Source organism: Pan troglodytes, chromosome 1 (assembly GCF_028858775.2).
Source record: "Pan troglodytes isolate AG18354 chromosome 1, NHGRI_mPanTro3-v2.0_pri, whole genome shotgun sequence".
Classification (NCBI taxonomy): domain Eukaryota; kingdom Metazoa; phylum Chordata; class Mammalia; order Primates; family Hominidae; genus Pan; species Pan troglodytes.
In genome coordinates, this window is record NC_072398.2 from 145,278,835 (window position 1) to 145,291,761 (window position 12,927).

The following is a 12,927-nucleotide window of genomic DNA, read 5'->3' on the forward strand; positions in this document are numbered from 1 at the left end:
TTCTAGCAATTGGCTACATTACTTATGATTGGCACGGCAGGAAAATATTATGAATGCTACATTATTTATGTAAAATGTAGCCTTGCATATAATCACCTAATAATTACCATCCCACATATTTTTAAACACCAATCCTTTGCAAGAAGGGATATATTTAGTAAACCAAATAAAACGAGAAATTCCTACTTAAACAGAAATGTTTTGAGTTGCTCAGACTAAAGGAAGTAAAGTATTATTTATATAACTTCTGGGTTTGCTGGCTTAAGAAAAAAAATAGTACTTACATTGCCTAATAATACAAAAAGTAAATTAATTTTAAATTAATTTTTCTTATTATCTTCTCACATAGTTAATAACTATGTAAACATAATGCTATGTACACATAAGGTGCCTGGCAGAAGAGAAAGGAAAAAACTTTTTTTAGAAAAATGTTAAGGTAGTACTTTAAAGAAAAATATCAACCAATATGAAGTTCAGTGTCATTTTGTCATTCTACTATGAGAAATCAATAAAATTGATATTCGAAATATTTGTAATTTCACTCAGCATAACTTTAAATATAATATTTTTAGCTATTTTTAAAATGTAGATTTTTATCGTTGCCTAGATTTAACAAATTTTATTTTTTATTGCTTATTTTTTAATATATTTGTTTCAATCCTAATGAGAATATGACGGCTAAGCCAAGGAGCTGGGGGAATAACAGAGTGACACTTTCTTTGGTATGTTTCACTATTATGTACAAATAAGTAATCATCATTCCAAAATTTGTCTCTGTATCTTTTTTCTAAATGTGTACATATAGCACCATTTTCCTTCCCAGATCTTTCCATTCAGTTCTAAAATGAAGGCAGACTTGCACTAAAACAATTTCTTCCTTTTCCCAGAGGGAAGTCAAAGTGAAAAGCAATGCCTTCTTTCCTTAACTGACACCAGATCAAATAAAATAATACAAACCATAATGCTATTCATTTATGACAAATGGAATGCACTCAATAAAAAGCAACTCTTGCAGTTGTGGTTGATGTTGTTGTTGTCATTACTGATCCAAGTACTTGTTTCTTTGGAGTCCAAAGGCTTAGGAAGCCATGGGTTTCAGTCCTGTCAAAACTGACAATACTTTCCTGCTAGGTTTAAAACTTATTTCGGTAGGGAGACTGGCTCCTATCTGAGAATAAAGGAAGTCTCTGGTCATGCGACACCATGTACTCTTATAATTATATTAATTTTTAATACACATGTAAACTGTTCATTGATTTTTGGCATCTCTGACCAAAGTTAATAATAATTATATTTACTTTTTAAAATTTACCCAGAATGATTTAACATAGGCTGAATTGTTTTAGACAAATCAGTTAGAAGACACTGGAAAGAATGCCTAGGGTTAGCATCTGTTTCTCTTGCAAACAAAATTAATCAGCCATCTGTGTAATAAGAAATGTTTGTTCTTTACTTGTATGAAACATTGTTTGGAACGTTGAACAGAACACTCTGCTATCATCCTCACATTTCTCTCTAATAAACCAACAAGCATAGTAAATGACTTGGACTATATTCATTCTACTGGGTTAAATATCTGATAGCACTGCAAGTAAAATGAAGTTGCTAGTTTACAGTTAACCCTAATGACAAGTTTTGTGCTCCTTATTATTCTCAGTCAAAAGTACATCTTGACTTCAAGAGTGGTCAGTAGTTTCTGAATGTCCATTGTCATGTATCACCTGAAAGATACATTTTTTATATTAGAAAATGAAGAACTTTAAAATTGCCTAGAATTATAAGTAAAGTGAGGCAAAATGGTTCTATTTTAGAATTATGCAATTTTGAGGTATCTTAAAATCATCTAGGATAATCAGTTCTAATGATGCGTCTCCCTAAAATATCCATTACCTCTATAAACTATCTGGAGATAAGAGGCTCACAAACTTGCAAGACAACCTAATGCTTGTTAAAAAAATTCTCACAGTGATCTACATCTATAACTTAACTTTTCAGTTGGTTTAACTCTGAAGTTACTTTGTTTTTTACTTTATTTTTTTCGCTGCTTACATGCCCTTTCTTTCATCTTGTATATATGACTTTTTAAAATCTGCTCTCTCTTCGGGTTTCTTTAGGTCTTTATACTAATTTTGTTTTTATTAGGGAGGGTGCTATTCATCAGAATTTTGTTTTTAAAATTTGCCTTTCCTGTTAAGTCATATCCCCATTAGAGACCTGGTCATTGGTATAACACCTATGTCTTCTCTGAACATTTTTGAAAATTTAAATCCCAAAGTCTCAGATGACTATCATTTGTATTGATGATCTCTAAAATGGCACCATCTCATGACTCCAGGGTTCTCATCGTTCATGTGCAAAGTACACTACCAGATAATGTATCCCATAGGTATGGAACAGAAAGGCTCATGGAAAATTAAAACAAATATAAAACACATAGAAACCAGGGGAAAGAAACAGGATAAGATAATACACTTAGGATGAGGCACAAGCAACTTGGAAGAACCACATCACCTGAATCCTAAGTCCACAGCATGGATCTCTCGCTCTCGCTCTCTCTCTCCCCTCTCTTTCCTTCCCTCCTCTTCTCTCTCTCTCTCTTTCCTTCTCTTTCTCCCTTTCTCTTTTCCTCTCTCTTCCTCTATTTCTCGTTCTGTGAGGATTTTGCCCTTGTAATTTGTTCCTTAAAATATTGAGCCCCACTAACGCAGATAAATGGTGAGAGATAGTTGGGACAAAAAAGACTTAAAGGTCAAGCTGAGGAACATGAACCTATATCCTATATGTACCTCCCTGTAAGCACCCAGGATTGGACATGAACCTTAGCTACAAAATACATTATTTTAGTGAGTTTTGGAATGTGAAGAAAATCTACTTAGAAAGGACAATTTTTAAAAATATACTTAATTATCTTTTACCATAAGCAAGAAAATAATAAAATATGTGATGACATAATTTGAAGAAAATGTTATTTGAAAAAAAAGGAAAAAATGCTTTGGTACTAAATTCAAAATTGACTTTACTTTTTAAATACCATTCTCTCAACCAGACCTTCCACAGAAATGGCTTTAGTCTGTCTTGAGCCAAAACATCTCTCCCACCACATTTATAACTTTAAGGGCAATATCTTTATATTATGATCATGATCCAGTTTCTTCTCACTAATTTCTTTTCTGATTACCACTAAAGATAACTTCCCCTCCTCAGAACCTCTCAGGTATTTACATTACATCTCTCTTCTTTGGAATTTTTTTAAAACTTTTGCTGTCACTATAATTATTTATATAGTACATTCCATCACATTTCGTTTTTTGTTTTTCTTTTTCTTATTTATTTATTTGTTTATTTTTGAGACAGGGTCTCACTCTGTTGCCCAGGCTAGAGTGCAGTGGCATGATCATGGCTCACTGCATCTTTGAACTCTTGGGCTCAAGCGATTCTCTCACCTCAGCTTCCCAAGCAGCTAAGGCTACAGATGCTCACAATACCATGCCCTGGTAACTACTTTTTTCCTTTCTTTTTTTTTTTTTTTTTAGAGACGGGGTGTCACTGTGTCACCCAGACTGGTCTCAAACTCCTGGGCTCAAGTAATCCTCCCACCTTAGCCTCTACCAAAGTGCTGGGGTTACAGGGATGAGCCACCACACCTGGTCTCATCTTTTTCATTTAATTTTAAGCTTCTTAAAAACAAGAACCATATATTATTTATATCTATATTTTTAAAGGGATTCCCATGGTAGCTTCCTTATGCATAGATGATATTCAATAAATATTTGTTGAATACATGGAGAAACTATTGAATAACCCAATTTAATATCCTAGGAATCAACTCAGAAAATAAGTTATTCCTAGAAGAGAAGTCAACAAACTTTTTCTGTAAATATGAAAACATATTTCTGTAAATATTCATATAAATATGAATAAATTTTAGTATTTGCAGGAAGCAAACTCAAGGGTATTACTTGTGAACTTATGTAAGAAGAGAGAAACTGTTCACAAAATGTTTATTCATGAAATTAAAAATATAATTAAGTAAAAATTTTGTAATGCAAGACTAGTAATGAGAAAAATGTCATGCTTTGTATAGGATAACACTTAGCTTATTAAAATCTGCTTTCTCTGTGGGTTTCTTTAGGTTTTCAGCTGTTTCTGTTTTATTGGGGAGGGTGCTATACATAAGAATTTTGTTTTTAAAGCTTGCCTTTCCTGTAAAGTGATCTTATTACAGTTCCCTATTGTAAGAATTTTCTGCACTTGTTAATGCTGTTACTATTGGCCTGTAATGAGACTTTGCATATTTCACATATTTTATCTTTGAAAATTTTTTTCACACAGATAGGTACTGCCAAATGCTACAATTCATGAGCGTATGATTTTCATTGAATATACTGATTGCTTGAAAACAATATCCAGAATTCTATTAGGTTCTCTTGATTTTGCCTTTTAGCATGTCATTTCCTTGTAGATTAATCATTTCCAATTGTAAGCTAGGTGGAAACTCCTCAAGTGCACAGTCAAATGGATTTTGAAATATGGAAATTTATTGCATCTAGGTCTAAGATATGCTATTGAAACTGTTTGAGTTCAGAAAATCTACCCACCATATGCTTTCCAAATTTATCCAATAATTCTTTTTTTGATCCATAGCTGTCAGTTGTATTGCATCTTAGCAGAATCCACAGAAGATTGTACCGATTTAGTGTTTTTTTAAACTTCTTTGAAAATATTCTCACTTGCAGTTACCCCACAGACTATTTATACAATTCTTCCATCTCAGCATTGACTCCTTCCCATACTCAGCATTGACTCCTTGAATGAGCAACTGAGCAGTATTGCTAATTTCTATTGACTCATCAAGAACCAACAGGCCGTGCTGGTAGGGAGAGAAGAAAAAAAGAAAGAACCTTCTTTTTTAATTGATTGTTGATGCTGTACCAGTGTCCTCAACATTTCAAGCAGCTATTCTTGCCAAAAAGCTAACAATCTTAAATAAGTGTATTTTTGCTATGTGATTTAATTAAGTCATCAATAAGGGATTTTCCTTATTGGGCTAACAAATGAAGTGAAGACTCAGAAACTTACTTCAGTTGCAGCCTCATTTTCATTTTGTTGTGAAGAAATTCTGCTGTGATAAAATACTCCATGTTACATTTTCCAATTTTTCTGACTGTTGCATTCCTGTGAGGTAGAAATATTATATTATGTGCCTAGTCTGATAATGTTGATATATACTGTATAATTTTTAAGCATAGCTATAGTAATATTACATAGTAAATACAAGGCTTTGCCATCTAATTCAATAAGAAAATTCACTTTCCATGGTGCCTAAAAATACAATATTCGAAGTCCACTTTTCTCTTCTTTTCTTGTTTTGATATGATAGCATGTGCACTGGTAATACGTAAAATAAAGTGTCACAGTAATATATGTTCCACTTGAAACACTATAACTGCATCACTGCAATTTGTAGTACACCAAGCAACGGTACAAAGCAATGGAAGTGCCATATAAGATCTCTACCAAGACACAAAATCCCTTCAAAAAATCAACGAATCCAGGAGTTGGTCTTTTGAAAAAAAAAATGAAATAGATCATTAGCTATCTAATAAAGAAGAAAAGATAGAAGAATCAAATAGACACAATAAAAAATGATAAAGGAGATATCACCGCTAACCCCACAAAAAATACAAACAACCGTCAGAGAATACTATAAACACCTCTATGCAAATAAACTGTACAATCAAGAAGAAGTGGATACATTCATTGACATATACACCCTCCCAAGACTGAACCAGTAACAGTTGAATCCCTGAATAGACCAATAATGAGTTCTGAAATTGAGGCAGTAATAAATAGCCTATCAACCAAAAATAAACCCAGAACTAGATGGATTTGTAACTGAATTCTACCAGAGGTATACCAAGAGGGGCTGGTACCATTTCTTCTGAAACCATTTCAAACAATTGAAAAGAAGAGACTCCTCCCTAACTCATTTTATGAGGCCAGCATCATCCTGATACCAAAACCTGCTAGAGATATAACAAAAAAAGAAAACTTAAGGCCAATATTCCTGCTGAACATCAATGCAAAATCCTCAATAATATCCTGGCAAACCAAATCCAGCAGTACATCAAAAAGCTTATCCACCATGATCAAGTTGGCTTCACCCCCTGGATGCAAGGCTGGTTCAACATACACAAATCAATAAATGTAATTCATCACGTAAACAGAACTAAAGACAAAAACCACATGATTATCTCAGTAGATGCAGAAAAGGCCTTCAATAAAATTCAACATCCCTTCATGTTAAAAACTCTCAATAAACTAGGTATTGACAGAACATACCTCAAAATAATAAGAGCCTTTTATGACAGACCCACAGCTGATATCATACTGAATGGGCAAAAGCTGGAAGCATTCCCCTTGAAAACTGGCACAAGGCAAGGATACCCCCTCTCCTCACTCCTATTCAACATAGTATTGGAAGTTCTGTCCAGGGCAAACAGGCAAGAGAAAGGGTATTCAAATAGGAAGAGAGGAAGTCAAATTGTCTCTGATTGCAGATGAATGATCCTATATCTAGAAAACCCCATCTTTTCAGCCCAAAAGCTTCTTAAGCTGAGAAGCAACTTCAGCAAAGTCTCAGGATACAAAATCAATGTTCAGAAACCACAAGCATTCCCATACACCAACAGCAGACAAGCAGAGAACCAAATCATGAGTGAACTCCCATTCACAATTGCTACAAAGAGAATAAAATACCTAGGAATATAGCTAACAAGGGAAATAAAGGACCTCTTCAAGCAGTACTACAAAACACTGCTCAAGGAAATCAGAGAGGACACAAATGGAAAAACATTCCATGCTCGTGGATAGGAAGAATTAATATTGTGAAAATGACCATACTGCCCAAAGTAATTTATAGATTCAATACTATTCCCATAAAACTACCATTGACATTCTTCACAGAATTAGAAACAACTATTTTTTAAAATTCATATGAAGCAAAAAAAGAGCCCGTATAGCCAAGACTATCTGAAGCAAAAAGAACAAAGCTAGAAGCATCACTCTGCCTGACTTCAAACTATACTACAAAGCTACAGTAACCAAAGCAGCATGGTACTGATACAAAAACAGACACATAGACCAACGGACCAGAATAGAGAACTCAGAAATAAGACCACACACCTACAACCATCTGATCTTTGAAAAACCTGACAAAAACAAGCAATGTGGAAAGGATTCCCTCTTTAATAAATGGTGCTGGGGGAACTGGCTAGCCATATGCAGAAAATTGAAACTGGACTCCTTCCTTACACCTTATACAAAGATTAACTCATGATGGATTAAAGACAAATGTAAAACAGAAAACTGTAAAAACCCTAGAAGAAAATCTAGGCAATACCATTCAGGACATAGGCTGGGCAAAGACTTCATGACAAAACATCAAAAGCAATTGCAACAAACGCAAAAATTGACAAATGGGATCTAATTAAACTAAAGAGCTTCTGCACAGCAGAAGAAACTATCATCAGAGCAAACAGACAACCCACAGAATGGGAGAAAATTTTTGCAATCTAACCATCTGACAAACGTCTAATATCCAGAATCTACAAGGAGCTTAAGCAAATTTACAAGAAAAAAACAACCTCATTAAAAAGTGGGCAAAGGGCCAGGCGCGGTGGCTCACGCCTATAATCCCAGCACTTTGGGAGGCCGAGATGGGTGGATCACGAGGTCAGGAGATCGAGACCATTCTGGCTAACACGGTGAAACTACATCTCTATTAAAAATACAAAAAAATTAGCTGGACATAGTGGCAGGTGCCTGTAGTCCCAGCTACTCAGGAGGCTGAGGCAGGAGAATGGCATGAACTCAGGAGGTGGAGCTTGCAGTGAGCCGAGATCGCGCCACTGCACTCCAGCCTGGGTGACTGAGCGTGACTCTGTCTCCAAAAAACATGATAAAATAAAATTAAAAAAATAAAAAGTGGGCAAAGGACATGAACAGACATTTCTCAAAAGAAGACGTTCATGCAGCCAACAAACATATCAAAAAAAAGCTCAGCATCATTGATTATTAGAGAAATGCAAATCAAAACCACAATGAGATACCATCTCACACCGGTCAGAATAGCAATTATTAAAAAGTCAAGAAACAACAGATACTTGCAGGGCTGCAGAGAAATAGGAACACTTTTACACTGTTGATGGGAATGTAAATTAGTCCAACCATTGTGGAAGACAGTGTGGTGATTCCTCGAAGACCTTGAGGAACCAAAGTCCAGGAATACCAGAAATACCATTTTACCCAGCAATCCCATTACTGGGTATATACCCAAAGCAATATATATCATTCTATCATAAAGATACATGCACGCGTATGTTCATTGCAGCACTATTCACAATAGCAAAGGCATGGAATCAACCCAAATGCCCATCAATGATAGACTGGATAAAGAAAATGTGGTACATATACAGCATGGAATACTATGCAGCCATAAAAAGAAATGAGATCATGTCCTTTGCAGGGATATAGATGGAGTTGGAAGCCATTATCTTCAGCAAACTAATGCAGAAACAGAAAATCAAACATGTCATGGTCTTATAAGTGGGAGCTGAACAATGTGAACACATGGACACAGGGGGGGGACAACACCCACTGGGGCCTGTTGGTTCAAGTGGGACAGAGGCAGAGGGAGAGCATTAGGAAAAATAGCTAATGCATGCTGGACTTAATACCTAGGTGATGGGTTGATAGCTGGAGCAAATCACCATGGCACACGTTTACCTACATAACAAACCTGCACATCCTGCGCATGTACCCGGAAACTTAAAATGAAATTAAAAAAAAAAAAACTCTGCCATAACTACTCAGCTCTGCTATTGTTGTGCAAATGCATCCCTAAACAATATGTAAATGAATGAGCATGACTGTCCAGTAAAACTTTATATATACTGAAATTTTAATTTCATAGAATTTTTCCATGTCTTTAAGTATTATTCTTCTTTTCAATGTTTAAAAATGTAAAAACTGTTCTTAGTCCATGAGATCTACAAAAACAGGTGATGGACTGAATTTAGTTTGCAAAGTGTAGTTTGCCAACCTGATTTAGGATTTGGTTTTAAGAATATACTGTTTGCTTGCTTAACTTTATTTCCAGTTAAACAATTTTTAGCAAATTTTCTGGAATCATGTATGGTTGAGGAATAGAATTTTCTTCTTAAGGAGACTTTCAGCAGTTATTAGAGTTGCCATGTACACCAGAGTATAATACAAAAGTTAGAACACAACAAACATACTTCACACCTAGGCTATATAAGTAAGAAGGTACTGGTGGACTTTGTATTGCTTCAGTGTTTTCATTTTAAAAACCCAAGATCATTGCATAAATTATAGAAATTTCAAGTGAGTGGTGAGTATTCCTAAAAAAGTATTTAAACATTTCATCTTTTGGGAAAGAAGCCCAGGATAACTCCTGGGCAGTATGTTAACAGACGCCTTTCGGGGCACAACTCTTCCTACATTTTATTGAGCCTCTAAACTGACTTTTTAGAAACTTTCCCAGTTTTCATTTCTTATCTGTGTTATTTAGGGCATCAGAGGCGGCCCAGGAAGAACAGGTCTTGCTGGGGCTCCAGGTCCTCCAGGAGTAAAGGGTTCATCAGGCTTGCCAGGAAGCCCAGGAATTCAAGGCCCAAAGGTACTTTAATATTTTGTTCCAATGGGTAAGCAGTATTGGCCATCCTTTCTGGCCCTGAGTTCATTGGCTAGATCGCAGAATGGTAAGATTAATAGTTTTTAATAGAATTTGGCTAATAGTAAAAGCACACTAGGAAAAGAGAAAGTATGTAGCTTTGACATATCCATCTCCCATGATAGCCACAGTGCCTGTAATTTGTCATAACAACTCTTTGACCCAGGACTAGTGATGCTTTAAAAAATGCTATATCTTTGACTCATTTTGGTTCTTTTTCCTTCTCTGTCATCTGTCTTCTCCTCCAAAACAGGGAAATCTTATTTACTTCCAGATAAATACTTTCTCAAATACAATTCCTTTTCTTCTGACTCTGAACCTAACCAACCAATTAATTAATCTGATAACCGTACAGACTGTTTCTTAGAGTTAATGTGACAGTAACTAAGTCTTATATTGCATTTATTGTGTGGAGTCTGTCACATGTCAATAGACTTTCCAGACAAAACCTCTTTTAGAAATATCTCATACAGGATTGACCCAGACAACTTAGAAATTAGTCCGACATCTAAAGCTCTTTCATAAAAGCCTAAGACTAAGACATTGGCACCCTTACCATTATTACCTCTTAACCTGATTTTCACAGTTCCACTTCTAAAGAATTTTCAGATTTCTGACCCATGTGGGTAAACTGAAAATCATGACCTACTTGTTTACTGTTTACAATATTAGTCTTCTGTTAATGTTTATACCATGAATATTCCTTTGTGCTAGAATTCAAAGCAGCTAAGCAAATGCTAAAGCCAGGAAAAGAAGTAAAGATCCCACGTTTTAGGTTTGAATTTGCAATAAGAAAGATCCATATTTGTCAAACCCCAAAATTGTATAGCTTTGTCTCAAGACAGTGAGAGATAATTTGTTAATCTTAAAGAATCTTTGGCCAAAGTCTACCAAGCATCGTTTTTCATTAACCTATCTCTAAAATCCACCTGATTCCTAAATTTACTTTTAGAAATGGTGTGAAAGATATTTCAACTCTCATTTCAAAAATAAAAATCAATGAAAAAAGACTTGACTTTTAGAAATTCAATAATGTTGATTAAGTATGTACTTAAAGTGACTTTTAGGGGATAAAGACAGTTCATATCAAAGGAATCTAGGGAGACAGATAATGGAAATTTTTTATTGATGGAATTAAAAAGATAATCATGGCTAAAACCAGGGTTTACACTTCAGGAGACTACTCTTTTTCTGGTATTAGATAGCTGAATCATCTCTGGATGGTAGGGAAAACACAGAAAAATGATATCAATTCAAAATACAAGTTCTGGCCAGGCACAGTGGCTCACACTTGTAATTCTACCACTTTGGGAGGCTAATGCAGGAGGATCACTTGAGGCTAGTAGTTCAAGACCAGCCTGGGCAACATAGTGAGATCCTGTCTCTACAAAAAAATAGAGAATTAGCTAGGTGCAATGATGTGTGCCTGTAGTCCCAGCTACTCAGGAGACTGAGTTGGGAGGATCGCTTGAGCCCAGGAGTTTAAGGCTGCAGTAAGCCATGATCACAACACTGCACTACAGCCTGGGCAACAGAGCAAGACCCCATCTCTAATAAAAAATAAAATAAATAAATAAACAAAATATAAGTTCCATCACATATAAACACACCCACACATACCACACCCTCACTATCCCCTCTCAAGCCTTACTATCCTACTAGTTTTATAGGTTCCCCCTTCCCTCTTCTTTCCACACATCACCACAATCTCTGGAATTTCCTTTTCCCACTGCTACTCTTCTGGTACATTATAATTAAATACTACTTGTGTGGAAAATATTGGTGAACAAGATGAACATGCAAAATTTGATTTCCCCAGTGCCTTGTATTTATGGAATGGGCCTAAGGATGGGCCTGTATTTGGGTTTCATTCAAAAGCCAATATGTTTATATGTTCTGATGTAAAGATCGCTTTTCTTTGTTCTACCCATAGGGTGAAAAAGGGCTACCTGGTCAACCTGGAATTCAAGGTAAAAGAGGTCACCGAGGAGCACAAGGTGATCAAGGACCATGTGGAGACCCTGGCCTGAAAGGGCAGCCTGTATGTACCACCTCAGAAATTCACCAAGCACTTATTCTACAGAGCAGGCTGCCATTGTACAATAATTATTATCATGTCAATTCACTTTGCAGGGAGAATATGGTGTTCAAGGTTTGACAGGTTTCCAAGGATTCCCAGGCCCTAAAGTATGTTTACATACTTTCTTCTAGTCTTCTAGCTATCTAGAAATAAAAGAGCTGTTGAAATAATATAGTCTGTAACTTGAGCTTTTTTAAATCTGTAAAATTTCAGTTGGTACATATTTATATATTTGAGTTTCGAATACATCTGTTTTTAAAATTATGTAACTATACATTTTCCCAGAAATTTTAGTATATGATATGATTTTGTTTTCTTTCATCCCTTTTCCCAAGCAGTTTATTATGAAAATTTTCAAACATACAGCAATGTTGAGAAAATTTTACAGTAAATGCCTATACCCATTACCTAAATTTTACCATTAACATTTTACCCTGCTGGCATTATTATGCTTATCCATCTACGTATCCCTCTCTCCCTTCATTGGTGTATTTCTAAGTAAATTGTAGGCCTCAGTACACTTCCTTCTGAATTCTTCAGCATGCACAACAGTATTATATTCCATTTTTAAAAGAGCAATTCTTGATAGATTGATATAGCTTTGTAAAATGTTCATATAGAGCTACAAATTTTATCTTTTTGTTTCTTACTGTATGTCTAGGGTCCTGAAGGGGATGCTGGCATTGTTGGGATATCAGGTCCTAAAGGTCCTGTTGGACACAGAGTAAGTGTAAAGTCATTCTGCCTACCAGAAATTGTGGTTCTTTGCTTACTGCAGGGCTTAAGAGCTCTAAATGTAATGTACTTCAAGTAAATAACTTAATGAAATGACTTTTAAGATAGAAACTCATAAGGGCACATGCAGAATTCAATCTTTTGCAGTTCATATATTAGTTTGAGCAAAATACCTCATAGACCACCCGTACTTCCTAGTCTTACTTAAAAAAAAAAAAAAAAAAAAAGAATCATCAGAATTACTGTGAAGACTGGATAATGTATTTATTAACTCACGCCAGGAACAAAAACATACAGCAATTTCATGTTATAAGCATTAATACAACCAGAGACCACCTCCACGCACCACCTGGAAGAA

General features: G+C 35.4%; 1 protein-coding gene across 6 annotated transcripts in view; it reads left to right on the top strand.

Annotated features, from left to right (window-relative positions):
- Positions 1–12,927, top strand: part of COL24A1 (collagen type XXIV alpha 1 chain) — a 404,239-nt gene that overhangs the window by 343,547 nt on the left and 47,765 nt on the right. For 5 of the 6 annotated variants that reach the window (XM_016921775.4, XM_063799993.1, XM_063799991.1 and 2 more), the window contains 4 exons: positions 9,593–9,700; positions 11,688–11,795; positions 11,888–11,941; positions 12,496–12,558. The exons of the other annotated variant lie outside the window; for it this stretch is intronic. In XM_016921775.4, coding sequence (XP_016777264.1) covers positions 9,593–9,700; positions 11,688–11,795; positions 11,888–11,941; positions 12,496–12,558 — 333 coding nt within the window. The remainder of the gene's footprint in view (positions 1–9,592; positions 9,701–11,687; positions 11,796–11,887; positions 11,942–12,495; positions 12,559–12,927) is intronic. 6 annotated transcript variants of the gene reach the window in all.